The 19,499-nt window shown below is 40.2% G+C and overlaps 2 protein-coding genes and 1 pseudogene across 3 annotated transcripts; 1 reads left to right on the forward strand and 2 right to left on the reverse strand.

Annotated features, from left to right (window-relative positions):
- Window positions 1–4,216: 4,216 nt before the first annotated feature.
- Window positions 4,217–5,648, reverse strand: LOC145475812 (ficolin-1-like). Its single transcript, XM_081455289.1, has 2 exons — window positions 5,214–5,648; window positions 4,217–4,809 (listed from the first exon to the last, which is right to left on the reverse strand). The coding sequence occupies exons 1-2, from the start codon at window positions 5,522–5,524 to the stop codon at window positions 4,581–4,583; spliced, it is 540 nt and encodes a 179-aa protein (XP_081311415.1). The 5' UTR covers window positions 5,525–5,648; the 3' UTR covers window positions 4,217–4,580.
- Window positions 5,649–11,908: 6,260 nt separating this feature from the next.
- On the reverse strand, window positions 11,909–14,661 carry LOC145467658 (ficolin-2-like). Its single transcript, XM_081451248.1, has 2 exons — window positions 14,231–14,661; window positions 11,909–13,883 (listed from the first exon to the last, which is right to left on the reverse strand). Exons 1-2 carry the CDS (start codon window positions 14,539–14,541, stop codon window positions 13,655–13,657), a joined length of 540 nt encoding a protein of 179 aa, XP_081307374.1. The 5' UTR covers window positions 14,542–14,661; the 3' UTR covers window positions 11,909–13,654.
- Window positions 14,662–14,711: 50 nt separating this feature from the next.
- On the forward strand, window positions 14,712–18,773 carry LOC145467187 (uncharacterized; annotated as a pseudogene). Its single transcript, XR_014042021.1, has 4 exons — window positions 14,712–14,970; window positions 15,591–15,601; window positions 16,335–16,389; window positions 16,708–18,773. The product of XR_014042021.1 is annotated as an uncharacterized LOC145467187 (transcript).
- Window positions 18,774–19,499: the final 726 nt, after the last annotated feature.

Genomic DNA, 19,499 nt, shown 5'->3' on the forward strand with positions numbered 1-19,499 from the left:
ATTTCCGTAGTTTTTTGACAGACAAGTAGGTTCCGCTCCATGTTGACTTGCTTACATCTAATGACATACGCTTCATAAGCTATGAATTGATGACTTCCGAGGAGTAGAAGTTGTTTACTAAGGATCTTGTAGTGAAGTAAAGAATATTCCACGTCCAAATAAATACTGAATGAATAAAATAAGTGAATTTGTTAATAACTAACTGAGCAAGCAAATGAATATTTTTAAAACAGAAGCGTAGTTAAAAGATCCAAGTTGGTAGGAGTCTGGCCAGTTGACTATTTACACATCGAGCTTCAGAGTCAAAAAAATCACAGCAAGTAAGATTACAAATGTGTTTGGTTGCGTCAATCATTTTTTAGATGTTAAATAATTATATTGACACTTGTTCTCCGTCCAAGGTGTTTTCTCAAAATGAGATTTTCTGTTTCATGTTTTAGACATCCAAGTCTTTATGGTTAATACATCATTTCAATTGAACAGAGCCCTGCCAGATTAATGTGAAAAAAAAATGCGAACCGACGTAGGTATAACGAAATTAAAAACACCAAACATCGCGGCTGGGTAAGGCTTTCTTAACGTGATTCCTTAGTATTGCATTGCGCATCCCTACTGCGCACGATTTTCGCGTCATTAGCGAGCGCACATGAGCGCGTTCGTACACAAATCGTAAGAGATTTCCCTCAAACTAACCTCGATAGCGAAATAAATGCTCCGTTTCTCTTAAATGAGCACGGTGACCCCCACTTTTTATTTCATAATTTCAATGAGAACAGTATCCTCAATAACTGAGAAAAAATTAACAGAAATCTATGGCTACTTTTTTGGCAAATGAAATAAATACCACAGAGGGAGACATAACGGGCCCAACAACGCACGTCGAAATTATGTTTCCTATAAAGGATAAAAAAATGAAGGGTACTTGAACACATTTTTTCTGGGACGTAGATGAATAAGCAATCAAAGAAAGTCAAACTCTGTGTGATATAACACGCTGCGTTGAAAAATAATCGAGCTTATTTGTTGCGCACGGAGATTACCAAAAGTCACTTAAATAACCGTATTTATCAGCATTGTGGCGTGAAAACAAGCAAAATGACTCCCTCTTTTTATTACGTTTTTTATGTCTCCTTGTCCTGTAATAACAGCATACCAAGTTTCATCGGAAATCTATGGCGGGTTCTTTTACTAGGGAATCACCTTAAACACTAATTAAACTAGAATCAGGGTCGAAAATTTCAGAAATTCTATAATGTTTATATCTTTTTTTAGACTACTATTCGGAAACCGAAGCGGTCAAGAGAAGGCTGGTGTAACATCTAGTATTAAAAACAAATGAATGGAAACGTGAGCCACGATCAAGGAGCCGCATTCAGTGTAGCCTGCGCAGCTGGCTGTTTAGTTAGTTGGTTGAAGTAGAGAACCGAAATGAGCGTGATTCGTGAACTTGGACGCCCGTTTTCGCTGCCTCGCCGGTTGCTCAATCGCGCGCTCTACCCCAACTAAGCCGCCAGCTACGCAGGCTACAATCAGGTTAATTTTTACCCTGAAGTTAAAACCGCCCAGGTTATGAAACACCTTCGGTGTGAAATAATTACGATAACACCAACGCGACTGGGAAACAAGTAACGCAGTTTTCCCACCAATTTCCTTAAATACTCTTTCTTGCTACTTGACAACAGAAATATAAAACAGTAACGTAAACATGCATGTTCACTGAATATTCGTTTAGTCGGGATCGACTAACCTCAGCTTGTTTGATTGTTTTGAACAATTACTGGTATAATGTTAGCCACCGATAAGTTCTCTATCAAGTGACAAGCGCACCGGTTTTGCCCGCGGCATTTCGATCGAGTGTTCCGCGCAGTGCAGTCATCATTCCATTTCACGTGAACAACAAGCGTCAACTTGACTGAATTGAAAACTGGTAGGTTTTGAACGAAGAAGATTTAGCTCAACCTTTTGCTTGCTTCAATCCGTGGGCCGTGGAAAGTTAATAAATCGAAGCGAAATATTGGACCAAGGCTACTTGGCCAGCGATTCTATCCTGCGCGATCATTGTTATACGAAGAAGTGGCGCAAGTTCAAGTTATGTTGACATGAGGTCAAGAATGAAGCCTCATCGTACAGCAGTGATCGCGCAGGGTACAAGCGTTGGCCAAGTAGCTTTAGTCGAATAATTCGCTTTGACTTATTAACTTTCGCGCAGGGGAGAAGCGCTGGTGATTGATCTCAGAAGGTACCCAGAAGGGTAATTACTTTTCATTTGCTGGGAATGTAAATGTGTATAATGTACAGATAGCGAGAGCATAAAAAATTGTTTTCCGAACACAAAGCGGCGAAAACAAAGAATGTTAGTGTAAAACAGGAGTGGCATGTGATTCGTTGTGGCACCGCGGAGGCACGGGGTCCTGTGTACCGTTGATGATACACTCTTAATGATCTAAAAGCGGACAATGTTGATTTGGAGAAACGTGGGAAAGTGCCGCATTCATTTAAAGCAAAAACTCCCGTTCCGAAATCTGCGCATTTAAAATTACTCTACAAAGACAGATACGTTGCACTGGAATTGGTTGATGGTATCGGAAACCATCTGGGAAAAGCGACACAATCACTAGCATTTCTTGCCCAAAAAGTACATGGAATGTTGTTCGCGACCATCTTCATAGTAAAAAGAGCTTTGCAAAATTCGCCCGACGGGCGACCGGCCATTAAAGAAATTCAGCGTATTTTGTTGCCGATTGTCAGGAACTAAAGTTGTCGGCGGCCCTATACTTCCTATAGAGTTTGTGCTCATATATCTAAAGAATGCTTAGTGTGTTTTGTAGATGCTAGTGTTTGATCTTTCAAGTTTTATCCAATATCAAGTGCTATCAGAGTTACCGAAAATTCACTTAGTTTTGTAACCTGATGATGCCACTTTTGGCCCTGAGTCAAATCTCCAAACGTGTGTGCTACATTTAAGGTGATACTATACATACTAAAAATTGAATAAGATTTTTCTCATTCAACTATTCAAGATATTTACACTAGTTTTGCTTGTTTGTGATCTACTGAGTAGAGATAAATGATTTTTGCTTCCAAAATTCCAAATGCTTGCAGTGTTAAAGTTAAACGATTATTTACTCTAAAGCGAACACTTAAATAGTTTTGACGGCAGCTTTGTTTTCATCGGCCGTAGCTTAATACCACTCTTTCACCAATAACCTTTAAAGAAAGTTCGCCCAAGCATTTCCACCAAACTGAATAAATTGAACAAACAAAACGAGGAAATCTTCGTACTTTGTAAAACACGGTAAGCAAATCACCACATACGAGCGCCAAGTGTAAACTTAGCAAATCTTGTTCGCTTTTAATTCAAGAACGTAAAGGTTTCTTGACCTTTCTTGGTTTCTCACCGTAACAGAAGAAGGCATAAGCAGCTGTCCCTACTAACACCAAAAAAAACTTGAAACGTTGGCTTACCGCAATTTGGCAATTCTCTTCAGTATGAATCCTCCAGGCAGAAACTTGCTGCAAAAGATGTGAAGACTGAACTGAAGTAATCTTTTCGATAGATCAGTAAATTAACTTCTTTTTCCGCTGTGTTTTGCACCGTTTTGTAATTTCACTAAACAAACGAAACACGAATTTGTTGACCACATGATGAAATTAACAAGTGACTTTTCTTGCACGGCTGCCATTTTGCGCGGGATTCTGTGGCCTTCTGAGCCTATTCTTCAGGTATTTTGCTTCCTTTCTATATCCCTCGCTCGCTCAACTTCACGGCATTGTGCGATATTGTATCATCTTTTTTTCTCTCTCCCTGACTCGCTCTACTTCACGGCATTCTTCAGTACTGTTTCGCCTCTTTTTACTAGCCCTGGCCCGCTCTCTTTTGCGATTTTCTTAGCTACATGTACTTCTTTGCCTGTTAATTCTTGTTCTCTGTCGTTCTGTTTCGCATTCTACTTCAGTTAAACCCTATCTTGAAAACGTTATATCAACTCCGCTATCGTTTGCTGATATAACAATAGAAATGAGTTTTCTCCCCTTAAATACCGCCATAAAAAGAGGCACATTAACGATAAATTATTTGTATTTACAGAGATTTGCTACTTTTCAGTGACTTTTTCGATTGGGACCGAATAAGTTATTTAAAAGATGAAATAAGAAATAAGAAGAAAATTGTGCCGTTAAGTTATCAAGACACGAAAAACAAAAGAGGTTCCAATTTTTCCAAATGTTTACTTAGTACTCAATTATGCTGTGCACCATGTAATTCTAGCTTATGAACAGCTTTCAACTTTTCTTGCAAAACTACCAGAGTAGGAACAAATTTGGATTATTTACATTGATACAAGATTTGCTGAGTAGAAGTATATGATTTGCAAGACGAAAATGTTTCTCAAGATTGAAGATATGAAAAAAAAAAAAAAATGTAAAAAAGACAGAGTTATCGAGCCTTTGCGATCCGTACATGATAAAAAGCTCTTTTTAGAAAACTGTAGACAACTCAGAATAGCACCGAAAATGCACCAGAGACTCTTTCTCTTTGTTACAAAAGGTGCATAAGGAAGTCTCTACCCTAGTTCAAAGCTTTAGGACTTAGTTTTAACCTTCATTTCAGTGCGTTTTAGTGAATAGTTGTGGCCTCTAAACGCCTTCCAGTTGACTCCATTGGCATGTGAAGAATGTGGACCGTTCAGGTACAGTCCGTTAAGACAAGAATCGTGGCAATCTGTGTACCACCAGGCTCCTTTGAACGTTCGTGCGCAGCTCTTATTCCAGTCGTCATTATCGTTATCATTAGTAGAAAACTGCATGCCACTAAAAGAAAATTGCAAAATGGTAAATTACGAAGGGTCACTCGACGGCAAACTTGCCTGACTGACATAGATTTAGTAGGAAAGAAAAAAGTAAATCAACCGCGAGCTCAGCTGAACTAAAAAAACTCATAACTCCGTCTTGTTGTTATTGCAGATCAGCAGGCACGATTCTCCATAATAATGCAACCTCAATTCAATAAAATCAAGTCGACTTAATTCTCTCAATTTGTTTTCACGGTCATTGAATCGTTTACCTGCACTTACCTGCCAACCGTATATATTACACGGTGATTACCAAATATAATATAAACTGCTTTTAAACTAGTGTCGCCGCATCACTGGAAGAATTCTAACACGGCTGTTTTTAAAACTACAATACATTAACAGCTCAATTATTTCTCTTACTTATGGCGTGCCAGGGAGTCACCAGCCGTGCCACTGTATCCTCCAATCAACAACCGGTACTTATCCCCCTCCTCTGCCACCTTACAAATTGTGTACTCAGCGTGTCTGATGTCTCCATCAAAGTCTTCCAAGTCAACTCTCAGTGTGACGTTATCAGCGGCTGTCAAACGATGAAGATTGTCGTTTCCAAGCCAGAACTCGCCGTTCAGATCTCCAAACCCGTTTTTGTAGGATTCCCAACCAAGATAGAAGTCAACTGAGCCGTCCAAACGCCTCTGAAAAACTGTCCAACCTGCACCGTCCGTGGTCATGTCACACAACACTTGTATTGGTTTGCCGCCATCTGGATTGATGGTGTACACGCCACTGAAAGTAAAACCATTTTCAAGAAGCTCGGTACAGCTTCTGTTACGTTTTTGCTCTATGGGAAAAGCAGAAGAGATTATTACTGAGCTGGCCTGAGTGTTTTATTCCAGGTTCGTTGGGCGTGGAACAATCTGTTTTATAAAGTACAAATAGATGTTTGGTGTTCTCACCTTTACACGTAAACCCATCTCCTATAAATCCATTCTTGCACGAACAGTTGTACGTTCCTTCCGTGTTGTTGCATGTGGCGTTCACGTGACAGTCATTAATTCCCTGTGTGCATTCGTCCACATCTGTGAAAGGTTTCAATTTTGTTTTTAGTTTTATAGGCCAAAGTACACATTTGTATAATTAAGACGACCTTATCGATGTTCTATTTTCATGTCATGTTGGTACTGTAATCATGTTGGTAGTCAACCCAACCAGCTTCCTGAGGCTTGGGATGCTTGCATTTCTTAAGCCACCATAACGATAGGTGGTCCAACCGAGCAACAAATTGTTTGTTGATCAAATAGGGTAAAATGCTTCTGTCCCAAACGCCATCACAGACATCTCAATCTTGGGTGATGTTCACTTCCTCTGTGATTTTGTCAAGCCTTACCAGCATATGCAGTTGGGTGCTCCTCGCCATCTTGCACTTGGGACAGCACAGCGACGACATCGATCGTACTAGCGTCAGTGTCTAGTACAAATGGAAGGTCAAATCTTGGGAATGCGAGCATGGGTGCTTCACATAGGGCTGTTTTAAGGTATCGATGGACTTCTGACAGCCAATGGACCACACGAATTTACGTCCCTTCTCCTCAAGTTTGAAAAGAAGAGCTGTAAGGGTTGCAAAGTCCGGTGTAAACGTTCCGTAGTAACCGATCTCTGCCCGGAGAACACGTACCTCAGACACTTTGGTCAGTGGTGGCCACTGCAGAAACCTTTTCGGGGTCCGTGGACACTCCTTGCGCGACACGATGTGGCCAAAAAACGGTACACTTCGTGGTAGAATAAGGCATTTTTCCGGCTTCACTTTTAATCCGACTTCCTCAATGAGGGTGAGAACACGATCTAATGACTCACAGTGTTTGGCAAAGGTGGAACTAAAGACATGGACATCATCAAAAAATACCAAGAGTACATCCCACGTCATTCCTGCTAACAGACTGGCGATCTGACTCGCAAGGTAAAGGGACTGCATTACAAAGCTCTAAGGGAGCCAACTTCCACTCCCAGTGTCCCTGCTTGGTCGAGAATACTCGGTTTTCTCTCTGTTATCTGGATGAATTTCAAACGCATGATATGCAAAGATGAGGTCCAGGGTCGAAAACAATGCGCTCCAGCAAGAGTATCAATCATGTCCTCCACCCTTGGAACGGGGTTATGTTCCTTTAAAGTGACGCTGTTAAGCCTGCAGAAATCACCACAATAACAGCATGGCCGTTCTTATCAGAAGCGAAGACGCCCTCAGCAATCCAAAGACTGGTAGATGGTTCTATCACATCTGTCTCAAGTAACCTTTGCATTTCCTCCCTTATGTACTTCTCTTGTTGTGGTGAAAAGCAACACAGAGGAAGCTTTGAGAGGGCTGCGGATCCGGTGTTAATTCGAAGTTGCGCCTTAGTGCAGTGGCCAATGTTGTGTGGTCCTCTGGATACCACTTTAGAATGCTTAGTCATGACTTTCCACATATTCGTCCTCTGATCTTTTGTTATCTGGTCATTGCCTATAGGAAATGGCTTTTTCATTTTCTAAATTGCATTTCAACTCGGTGCCGCTTCAACTAAAAATGCGTTGCAATTCAGTGTTCTTTTATCGCTTTCATCTCTGTGCACCTCCCACCTTGATTAGTCTCGCAGTTTCCATTGAGTGTTCCCAGCGTGAAGGGTTGCCCCGCTAAAGTTAAGAACATACTCATTGTCCCTTAAAAAGTCCATCCCAAATAGGGCACTCTGCTTGAGGTTGTCACAGATGTAGAACAGCTGTTTGGCTTTTATCCCGTCGAGACTCGTGTCTAGTTCCACAGTTACAAGAATGTATAGCTGTGAGCCCTCACCACCCACAACCTTGGACCTGGCCCTCCCCAGGATGCCTCATAAGCCAATACAATTAAACCCTTCATTGCTCAAAATACAGATTGGGCTACCACAGTCCACAACTGCACTCACAGGGACCCCTTGGATCTTGCAGTCAAATAGCAACACGTCGTGTTGGTGGAGGTAATGAGTATCACCGGTACATGGTCTTTAAACGGGGAGCGACTCACGTTCACGATCTGGGCCCCCGCCCTGCGAGGTTTCCCTGCGGACAATTCCTCTGGAAATGATACGTACAACCCACACTACCATGGCCACCACCCTCTACCCTGGCCACTGGTTTATCTGAACTGGGGAGGCCTATAGTTTCCCTGAACACCACCTTAAGGGATAGAAATAACCACTGTCTCGGCTGCTGCCTTTTCTGTAGCTGGTGCAATTATAGTCGAAAGCTCTAGGACCGAGCCTGGCAGAGGTACGTTTTGCAGATGGCAAGCTTCTTCCCCTTGGGGTCGACACCTTTTTCACAACCTTTTATCTCATTCTAATTGCTCTGACTTTTAACGCTTCAAGCTCGAGAGCTTTTGACAGGTCTTTATCTAACGTCCTGGGTTTCATGCGAATTATGTCTGGTTTGCAAGTGTTGCCCAACGTGCAAGGGTGAAATGATCTATACAATCCTGCTCCAAGCTAGAAGGGCTCAAGGTCGGGTAAGCCTCCCCACACAGGAGTTTGATATCAATGCTTAAATCTAACAAAGTTTCTCCCGCCCATCATCGTCGGGCCTTACGTGTACCCTTGGCGACTTTGGGAACCTAACGCATTCCGATTTTCTCGCTTATAGCCTTGACCATGCGCCCGTAACAGTTCTTGTCGTCCGTCGAGAACCGGGTCATAACCACACGCGCTTTCTCCTTCATGCACAAGACCAGTTGATTTGCTTTCTTCCAGTCGTTCATCCTCGCACACACCTCAAACTGATCTAAAAAGGCCTTAAAGTCCGTGTCGTTGCCACAGGCTTCACTCTTGTTGACTTCGCCGGCTGTCCCTTAAAAACGAACTGCTTGCTTTCTATCTCCGATACCTTCCCCAACGCCTTCTCCGCCGATTTCTTAGCTTCGTCCCTCTCACTGATTAGCTTGGACCTCCTTTCCTTCAGTTCGCCGATTTGGTGGACGACTCGTTTGTGTTCTTTTTCTAGGGTTTCAAGTTTCTCCCTTGCTTGTCGAAATTCCTCGCTAGTCGATATCAAGGTTGCCCTCACCAGCCTCAATTGCGTGATTAGCCGTTCGATAACGTCTTCTAGAATTTCTCTCGAGGCCATTTCGTCGTATCCCACCATTGTAACAGTCACTAAACTCTCTTTAATAACGCCTCGAATAACAGTTAACAGCAGCACTACAAAATGGCCGACTTTGTCGTGCCACACACACGTGTTTCTCGTCCCTAAAAAGGCTGTTGCAAAGCTAGTCTAGTCTCTTAGCAACGTTACAATAGTTTTGAAGATTTTGTTCCAATAGTGTATTCGTAATCCAAGTTCCCGTTGAGATTAATACCTTATCTTACTTACAAAGGCTAAGAAGAAGTCATACCAGAATTAATTGCTTCCCTTTATCGTATACCACTAGACTTTTTCCTTGAAAACGTTCAGTGTTCCGATATATTTTAACATGTTTAGACACGCATTTAACTTACCTGATTGACAGTTGCTACCAGTGAAGCCCGCTGCACATACACACTGATATGTGTCATGTTCCAAGTCTGAGTAACAACGGGAATTAACAGGACACTCAGCGTTTGAGCATGGATTCTTTCGTTGAAATGAAACAAGAAACCAAATTACAAATTGTTAGAGAACAAATAGTAAAAAAGACCAAGGGTTTCTACGTCTTCCAAGCGATGTTCACGACAGTCGAGCCAACACTGGTCAACCTAACAACGTTTTCACGCTCCAAAGACTTGCTTACTAACCATGAAAGTTTTAGCACTGCAGTGTATTTCGTGAAATAACGTGCAGAATTCCAATTGTAGTCTAAAGCCTGGTTTTCACTAGCGACGTAAGCACAACCGCAACCATAAACGCAAGCACAAACTCAAGCATTAGGGATGACCCGAGTGAAAACGAAATCCGACGCAAACACAAGCACAAGCAAAATCATCCGAACCTTCCGCCATTTTGGAAAACTGTTTTGGCGCAAGGTAATCTGGATCCAGTATTTTCATGATAATCGGTCAATCATAACCAATGGTGGAAAATATCCTCGTGCTTGTGTTGTGCCTGAGCGGTATTTCGTTTCCTTTTTTTGCAGCGCAAACGCAAGTATGAGCGCAAGCACAAGAAAAAAGAAACATTTTAATCCTTGTGCTTCTACTTCAGGCTTGTGCTTATGCCTGCGTCAAGGCCGTTATCACGGTGAAATAAGAATTATTGTGTTTGCGCCTGTGCTTGTGCTTGTACTTGCGTCGCTAGTAAAAACCAGGCTTACTCAAGCACTTTTTTTCTAATTATGACAAAGTCTTAGCCAGATGCATCATACCTTTGTTCCACCGTAAATAAACCTTTGTTTGGTAGTCCAGTCCAGCGGATCCCTAATAGCATCAGAGTCACTCAGCTCGCACACGTGACCACCACCCTCTTTTGGACCAAAGTTGTATGACTGACACGTGATTTCCATAAAGCAATGTAACTCACACACTTCCGCTGACGTCGCCCTCGAAGTTCTGATCACGTGATTTTTAAGAGCCTTGTTGACAGTTGGTTTTCCAAATGTCTTGATTATGCAGGGCTCTAGATTACAAACAACGAGAGAGCTTTTATTAAGCTGTGGAAAATAATATTCAACAACATGCTTCACAACAAAAGGAACAAGAAAACCGGGCTAAGACAGTAAACAAAGCGAAATGTAGCTCAGTTGTCCAACATTGTTTAAATGGGGGACAGGGGTTGGTGCAGAAATATTTCCAGTTGTCACCGAAAAACATTCAGAATTTTCATGATTTGAAAAGAGGTAGCATCTTCCAGGCGCATTGTATGATCCATTTTGACTGCTCTCATGTACTTTTGAGATCGCAGAATCCCGAAATAATGCGGATTGGGCTTAGTTATTTTACGAGAGATCCACGGGAGGTTCAGATTGTTTTTGCTAGCATTTTAAAGCAGCCGTGTAACTGTCTTGGTAGAATAAAAAGCGGAAAACGATAACATCAAGAGACAGAGCACCATCTCTAGCAAGAAATTCGAGCTAAATAGTGTTTATATATGACATCCAGTATTCTTAGCAAGGGAATATCAAAATTGTATTCAGGAACTTCGAATAATAAATTGTTAATGCCCCGGTATAAAAACAAAAAATTTGGAAGACAGAAACTTACCCGATGCAGACACACCTTTCCATGAAACACTTATAAAACTCACCAGCAGAAACAATGCGGAAAGCTGGAAGTAATCCATGGAACTTGACACGAGAGAACATCAAACTAGACACAGAGGTTCGATTCTTTTGCCAAGCATTCTAGAGTAGCTTAAGCCGAAAATATATAAAAGGTCATTAAGTATTTATACCGCAAAGAAAAACAAAATCCACTTTGCGATATGATTCCATGGTGACGCATTCTTTTGGATTCAAATTACAGTGTGGAGGTAATTAAAAACTACCAGAGTTATTGTAGATATTGAGAAACAAATTGGAGCAGCTGACGCACTTCAAAGGTCTGTACTTTTGTATTGAAAAATGTTTGTAGGACGTCGCCTGCTAAATACAAAAGACTATAAAGGAAAATCTCAGCAAGGGCTATTGGAATCCAGAACAAAACTTGGAGTAGCCGTGCATTTTTCAGAGATAATTAACCTCGAATCTCGAACAACGAAAACAAAGAAGAAAAATTATTTCTTTACAGATTTCTTAGAATTCGTCTTTACATACACAAAAGGAGAGCTAGTTATAAAGATCTTTAAAATACATTGCAAATAATAACATAAAACGTTCCAATAACATAACTTAGTATATTCTCAGCTCCGACTATTGCATTTCTAGCTCTCTGATTGGCTCAAAAACTCCGACTATGAGCCATTAGTCGGAGTTTTACCTTATATGGAAAACAGTGCGCCAAGTTTAAAAATTTTCCGCTCTGTAAAATTGTTGAAATAAAAATCGGCGGCAAAAACCCGATTAAGAATATACTAAAACAATTATTCCATTCGACCTTGTTGGATATGAAGTGATCATAACCAACTCGCGCTACGCGCTCGTTGGTTATTTATCACTTCATATCCAACGCGGTTTCATGGAATAATTGTTAAATAAATCGTCCCAATAGCGCCATGAGCATCCCTAACAGCTCTTTTCCCGCTTAAACACATCAGGGTGTTTGACAGTCAGATTGCGCTATCATGCAGAGGAACTGAAGGAGCGGAGCCTGAGCCAATACAGAAACTTCAAGATCTTGTTAATGTCATCTATATGTCATCTGTCGATCGATCGATCGATCGATCGCGTGATAACTGATTCGGACTGCCTCCTCGTCAACTATCACGCGATAGAAATCTCAAATAGAAACACGATTTTTAACCAATCAGCGCGCGCGTATTTTCTTAGGACTGTTTTCTAAGTTATAATGATGTATAAGTTTATGAATTACTATTTGTGCTAACCATATGTGTTAGTATTAAAGCGAACGAAAAAATCACTTTGGGTAGAAATGTTTGCTAAAACAGTTACCACACAGTAATGATACAACGATCATATTCAGAAAGATAACCTTCAATAAGTGAAGGACTCGAATAAATGAAATGCAACGTTTTTTTTTTCGCTCTTCCGTAATACTGGTAATTATTTCTCTCGTTCTTTCTCAGGCGTAATCCGAGCGCCTCCTTTAATTTCAACTTTAATCATCTCTGTGTGTTTTAGTCCCTTAGTAAAGAGCGATACTCTCTAAAATTATCCCACTTGACTTCATCGCCATTCGAAAGTTTTCCTTTTTTCGATTTTATTAATGATTTTAATTACTAGCATTCATTTACAATTCTACAAAAACTTCACTATCTCTACAGTTTATAATTTATTACATAGTTTTATTTATTGCCATCCCAAATCAAAATTACAACTTACGCTACCCGCATATAGCTTAGGCTGATCGAGGCGGCCAATGTAATAAGCAATAGTACATTTAATCACAATAAAAGAAGAAAAGAAGAAAATAGAAGAATTAAATTAAATTTACAAGCAGATATGCCAGTACAATGAGTTCAGCTAGTGACAGGTGGGTCTAATTGTGAAAGTAATTATGAAAAGGGAAATTTGTAATAAGTACAGTCATGAATTACAATAATTATGGGTATTCAATATCGAGACTAGGGAATTGGCGTCAGCATAATCCTTCTCGATCCCAAATGAGCACTGTAACTAACAGACTACTTACAATATGTAATCAGTATGCCGTAATATTACAATATTACAAAACAAAATAGAAAACAATGCATAGAAACACTTATCAGCCAAATAACTTGTCGGCTACATTAATTATAAATTTTATGCATTCACAGAGTTGTGCTACTTTTCAGTGACTTTTGCGACAGGCACCGGATAGGTTATTTAAAAGAGGAAATAAGAAATTAAAAAAAAAAATGTAACGTTAAGTTATCAAGATACAAAAAACAAAAGGAGTTCCCATTATTCCAAATGTATACTCAGTATTCAGTTGTGTTTTGCAACATCTAATTCTAGTTTATGGATAGCTTTCAACTCTGCTTGAAAAATTACGAGAGCCGAGGAACAAGTTTGGAGTATTTACAATTATAGATGAAAGGTTTGCCGAGTAGAAGTGTATGATTTTTCAGAAAAAATGATTTTCAAGATTGAGGATATGAAAAAAAAAATCTAAAAAGACAGATTAACGAAATATTTATTTCCTTCGCTATCCATGCATGATAAAAAGCTCTTTCCAGAAAACACAAAAAAAAACCTGAAAACTCAGAATAATACAGTAAATACTACACAGACTCTTCTTCATTTTGACAAAAGGTGCATTAGGGAGTCCCTACCCTAACTCAAAGATTTAGGATTTGGTTTTAACCTTCATTTCAGTGCGTTTTAGTAAATAGTACAGGCCTCTAAACGTGAGCCAGTTGACTCCATCGGCAAAAGAAGAATGTGTTTCGTTCAGGTAAAGTCCGTTAGGATTGGAGCTATGATAAGTATTGTACCACCAAGCTCCTCTGTACCTTTGCGCGCAGCTGCTATAAAAGCCGTCATTGTCGTAATCATTCGTAGAAAACTGCATAACACTGGAAAAAAAATTACAGATTGATGATTTACGGAGTGTTATACAACAACAAACCTACCTGTCTGAGATAGAGAGTAACAGAGGCAAAAAAAATTAAATGGTATGCTCCGTTAATTACAATGCAACATTCTACATTAACTCGGTAAAACCGGCTTAACTATATAATTCTTTCACTTGTTATCACGGATATCGAATCATTTACATGAACTCACTTACCAGCCGTGTTTATCACACAGTGATTACAAAATGTAAACAGCTTTAAAATTAGTGTCGCCTAATAACTAGTAGAATTCTAACACGACTGTTTTAAAAAGTACTATACATTAACTTTTCAATGGTTTGTCTTACTTATGGAAAGCCATCGAGTCACCAGCCGTGCCATTGTATCCTCCAATCAAAAGTCGGTACTTATCTGCCTCGTCTGCCACCTTAAAAGTCGTGTACTCAGCGTATCTGATGTCTCCATCAAAGTCTTCCAAGTCAATTCTCAGTATGACGTCATCAGCTGCTGTCAAACGGTGAAGATTGTCGTTCCCAAGCCAGAACTCGCCGTTGAAATCTCCAAACCCGTTTTTGTAGGATTCCCAACCAAGGTAAAAGTCAACAGAGCCGTCTAAACGTCTCTGAAAAACTTTCCAACCTCCACCGTCCGTGGTCATGTCACACAACACTTGTATTACTTTGCCGCCATCTGGACTGAATGTGTACAGACCGCTTGAGGTAAAACCATCTTGGAGGAGTTGGGCGCAGCTTTTAGCTTCTTTGGATCGTTGAAAGGGAAAAGAAAAGTTTATGATATTGCTACCGGTGGTCACACTGGTGAATCATAATGTTGCTGAGTGATAGTTCACTTGTTACTTTAGACACCACACTGTGTATGAACGCCACTATGGACCCTGACCTGTTGAAGCTGGTGCAACAGAACGTTAATACATTGAAGATAGATGTAGAGCAGTTGACACTTGAAGTGCAGGAGGATGAGGAACGAGTATCACAAGCACTAAATAACATTTCAACAAGTCTAGAGGAGCTAGAAGAAAGAGTTGCGAGTCTGGAGCGTGAACAGGAAGTCATGAAACAAGAACAAAGTTCGTTGTCGAATAAATGAATAAATAAATAAATATATAAATTAGCTTTGTTTAACGAGGGTAACACACAACAGTCTTACGACTGACAAACTCGTGGCCCTCGAATTCCCGATCGAATTGGAATTTAGAAATGTTGATTTTTGTGGAGGAAGGAAAACCGGAGAACCCGGAGAAAAACCCTCGGAGCAAGGCGAAGAACCAACAACAAACTCAACCCACTTACGACACCGGGTCCAGGATTTGAGTCCGGGCCACATTGGTGGGAGGCGAGCGCTCTCACCACTTTGCTACCCCTGTCTTCCCCTTCGAAGACATAGATTTCTTGCAAAGTGATGTGCATACAAGAACTGAGAGTGTGCAGTGTGCACAAGAAGTCATGAAACAAAAACAAAGTTTGCTGTCGAATAAAATGGATAGCTTGTGCTCTGATGTGGAAGATGTGCAACAACGAGTTGCATGTGTTGAAGACAAACTGAGTTCTTGGGAAGTTCATATGAAAATATAAGAACCTATTTAGGCTAAATTGAAAAATTCAGGCTCTTATACGTGGGCTATTACTGCAATAGTATTGTACCTGTTAGTTGTGTTATTATTATTACTATTTTTTTTGTCCCTATTAGTAACATCGCTGGTATTTTGGATTAACTCCTTTTGAAGAGGTTGTTATATTGCTAGTGTTGTACCCAATGCTGATTGGTATTGTAATTTGAAATTTGTAAGTAGTGATAGTGGTGTGAGTAACTTAAGTTTTTGTAATAAGCAATAAAGTGTAGTATTGCGAAAAAAAAACTGAATTCCTGTACTCTCCGAGAAAAACGAAGTAAGTGTCTCTCTTGGGATCGATACTAGGGATATTCTTTCCATAGCCATATGTGACATATATTTAACTTTAAATATTTATTTTATAATACTGATGTAAATTAACTTTGTAAATAGTGCGCAATAACAAAGAAGTTTGAAGTTTTTCGGTGAGGACGCGTCCATTTAATTTATTTACCCAAAGATAAGTGGCAATAATAGGGCCGAGTGGATTACAGTTTACGGAGCAATTTCAAAATCGATCGGGTTCTACGTAACTCAGTTTAATGCATACCAAACTTGAACTGCCGATTTAGCATTAAGAGCGCAATTAGTACTATACTTCACCCAATCTAACACTGGCATATGCGTACCGATAGAAAACAATGCCGAAAGAGTGCGCTCGAGGATACAACTAATCACGCTTTACCCTATCTGGAAGTTCTTACTCTGCTAAGACTGCAGAAAAAATTATGGCGGGATACAAGTCTAAGGAGAATGATTATTTTAAAAATAAACAGTGGTTTAATTGAGAAGCTGTATATTTTTCAGGTGAAGCTTTGTAGTATGGAAAATCATGGAATGTAGTGTCCCAGCAGGACCTCAGTAACGTATCCGTTGGTAAGGTTGATTTTTTTGTGTTTAGAAGTCTCTGTTTACAAACTATAAAGCTAAAGCTCATGCGAGTATTAATCTTTGACATATCAGTTCATCCAATGTTTTGAGCCGCGACCAGATACCGAAAAAATGGTCCCATTTATGATGAACTTAAATACTCGTTCTCTTCCAAAAGCAAATTCCTATTACTCAATGGAGCTACAATAGGTTATTACATCTAAATCCCTGAAATAAAGATGAGAACCGGTTTTATACCGAATTAAATCTACAATAAAAACCGAAAAATAAGCATATCACGTTTATTTGCCTTAATTTTTTCAGAGATTGCCAGTTGCGGAGGTGACAATATCCATAGTTTTTGCTAAACATTATGACTCTGGCACAAGACAGTGATTTTGATAATTTTGACAAGTGGTTCCGTAACCCAGGTTACTCCCGAGCTTATGTACTCCTAGGCGGTCCAGATGTCGGCGGAAGTGTGATTTCAAGAGTCTTGGCACAGCGTATGAAAGGCCGGACACTTAGAAGCTGCCTACTTTTGCCGTCGCAACGATGGCGTAAGAAACGATCCCAGGTATCTTCTTGGGACTGTTGCCCATGAACTCTGTGGTTGTAACTCTCAATATAAAGGTGGGGTAAAGATGTTTTTATATTTTAGACAATTGCAAACTTGGTGTATTGGACCTCTTTACATAATTATTACAAGAACCATTAAGCGAGTGTTTTCCTTGTGACCAGAGAATATTTGTCATTATTGACGCACCAGACGAGACAGAGTACCAGTCCAGGAAAGATTTTCTTGATCTCATAATGCACTGCTTTCCCCTTCTTCCCGAATGGCTTTTGTTCTTTATCGCCAGTCCCCGAGAGGATTCGGTGCAAATCAGACTGAAAAAGTACAGCCTCTGTGTTAAAATTTGCGCTGGAAACAGCGATCAAGACAACTGCTATCAGCAGCATAAGTAGGACATCCAAACATTTTTGGAAAAAAAAATTGATTCCTCTCGTTTATCCGTCACGGTAGAAGACATATCAAAAAAGTGTACCGCGTTATTTTGGGTGCACATTACATTGTTGAAGATCTGAGGCTTTTAGTGAATTCAGGTAAGGAATTTCATAAATCGAGCGGTTCTTTCCCTGGAGATATCGTCTATGATCAAGTAGGACAGGATATTTTCAAGAAGGTGTTTGGTTGTGGCATCGTATCTCCCGCTCCACTTCCTGTTTCAATCATTTCTTACATTCTAAAGATGGAGAACTCAAATCACGATGAACAACAAGTGATCGATGCTGTATCACAATTTGTGGTGTTACGGATATCTGATCAGGCATTAACTTTCCTTCACAATCTGATCCCGGAGTGGTTGACAGACAAGAACAAAGCTTCTCGAAAATTGCTCATCGATAAGAAGATTGCAGGTGAGTACCTTAGAAATATTTTTGTTGAAATTCTCCCTTTTGTTGTGACTGAACCTCGAACAGGCCCATCCATTGACGTTGATTTGAAGGACTATGTTTTACGCGTTGGTGTCCGTTTTGTTGTGTGAGAATGGGGCCGAAAATTCGCTGAATATTTTTTTCGATAACTGGACGAATCATCATTTCATTGAGAGAAGAATAACATATGGAAAAATTGAGCACCTGCTGGAAGATTTTAGGCTTGCGGTCGATCATCCCTCTCTCAAAGAAGTAAAGAAACAATAAATCCTCCAGGAGATCTTATTTGCTCTTGAAGATAATATTCCGTTACTCTTAGAATATCCTCACTTCTTACACTTCTGTTTACGAAATGCTTCAAACGCTGTCCGCAAAGAGACTGTAAATTTCCATCCCTTAAGGTTCCGTTCCTTGGTTGTATTGAATGTTTCTCTATAATTATTCTCCTGGTGCTAGCATTGCCGAGTGACATGCAGTGCTTTGCTACATCAGCTGATGAGAAAAAGGTTTTTAGAGCAAAAGGTCGGTCTCTCCTTTTCTTTGACGCATCTGATGCAGAACAATTAAACGAGCGGTTTTTTGGTCTAAGCAGCGTTATTATTGATAGTATTAACCATCTGAAGTTTTCTCCCGGCGGTAAGTTTCTGTTTCTTTGGGCGTCTCAACAAGTGGTTTTCTGTTGAGCGAGGTTGTGCTCCACGAGGACTTTCCTCAGTTCTCAGGGAATTCTCATATCTATAAATGGGGCGTGCTTACTTGTGATGCACAGTGTATTGTCGTGAATAGGAGTTATTTGCGCAACCCAAGTACCCTTGGAGCTCAGTCTTGTTTGTAATGATTAACCTACTGGCTCTGTGGGCTCTACAGGAGATGAACAGAGTCGAGATGATGAAATGAATGTCAGTTTTTATCCTGACGTATCGTGTGAAAAACTAGTGCGAGCGACTTAGAATTAAGAGAGACTTGGGGCAGACTCGTGAGGGTCTCCTTCGTTGAAGATAAATCGTTATCGTATCTTATACGACGTTGATGATATGGTCAAGTTCTGTGGAACATCAGTGAGTCGAAAGCTGATGGATTCGTCAAGATGGCTGAGGGACAGGAAAACATTGTAATCCCTAAACATGACACGGCTGTCTGTTTTATAACAGTTAATAGAGGGAAATGGTTATGACAGCTGGCAAAGTTCTTTGTTGTATATTTTTATTGGCTATTTTGGGGGTTGACCCTGCACAAAACCTGGCCAAATGCTATGTGTGCTCATACGACTAACCAGTAGAAGCATTGCGATTATGTAATTCATGCATAGTCAATGGACAAAAAACAAACGATGTGCAGGGTGAGGGACCTTCCAACATAAATCTTAGCCTTTTTGTTTGCTTCTTTGATGTTTACCGGGCTTCTTAACCATTTTCCTCTGTTAACTATGGTTTTATGTTCTCAGTCTGGTCGAGTGTGCGCGGTAAAACCTACTCACCTTGGCCGTTAGACTTAGAATAGGAACCTCCTCGAGGAAGCTTTAACATTATTCAATATTTTAGGATTGGTGAGGTGAAAAATCGAAAGACAAAATGATATCGACATGAAGGGATAATTTATTTACACAACAAAATTAGCCTTTACAAAACATGTTTTCAGTGTTTGTAATCGGGTACATAATCAAATTTAGGCTATAA

The sequence above is a fragment of the Orbicella franksi genome, chromosome 2, assembly GCF_964199315.1.
Source record: "Orbicella franksi chromosome 2, jaOrbFran1.1, whole genome shotgun sequence".
NCBI classification, from domain to species: domain Eukaryota; kingdom Metazoa; phylum Cnidaria; class Anthozoa; order Scleractinia; family Merulinidae; genus Orbicella; species Orbicella franksi.

What these genes read in the sequence shown, in the direction of transcription:
- LOC145475812 (XM_081455289.1), bottom strand. Translation starts at nt 5,524, where the DNA reads ATGACCACGGACGGTGCAGGTTGGACAGTTTTTCAGAGGCGTTTGGAC. An exon ending in GACTCCCTGGCACGCCATAA is followed by an intron (nt 4,810 to 5,213) that starts GTAAGAGAAATA and finishes ATTTTCTTTTAG; the next exon opens with TGGCATGCAGTTTTCTACTA.
- LOC145467658 (XM_081451248.1), bottom strand. Translation starts at nt 14,541, where the DNA reads ATGACCACGGACGGTGGAGGTTGGAAAGTTTTTCAGAGACGTTTAGAC. An exon ending in GACTCGATGGCTTTCCATAA is followed by an intron (nt 13,884 to 14,230) that starts GTAAGACAAACC and finishes TTTTTTTTCCAG; the next exon opens with TGTTATGCAGTTTTCTACGA.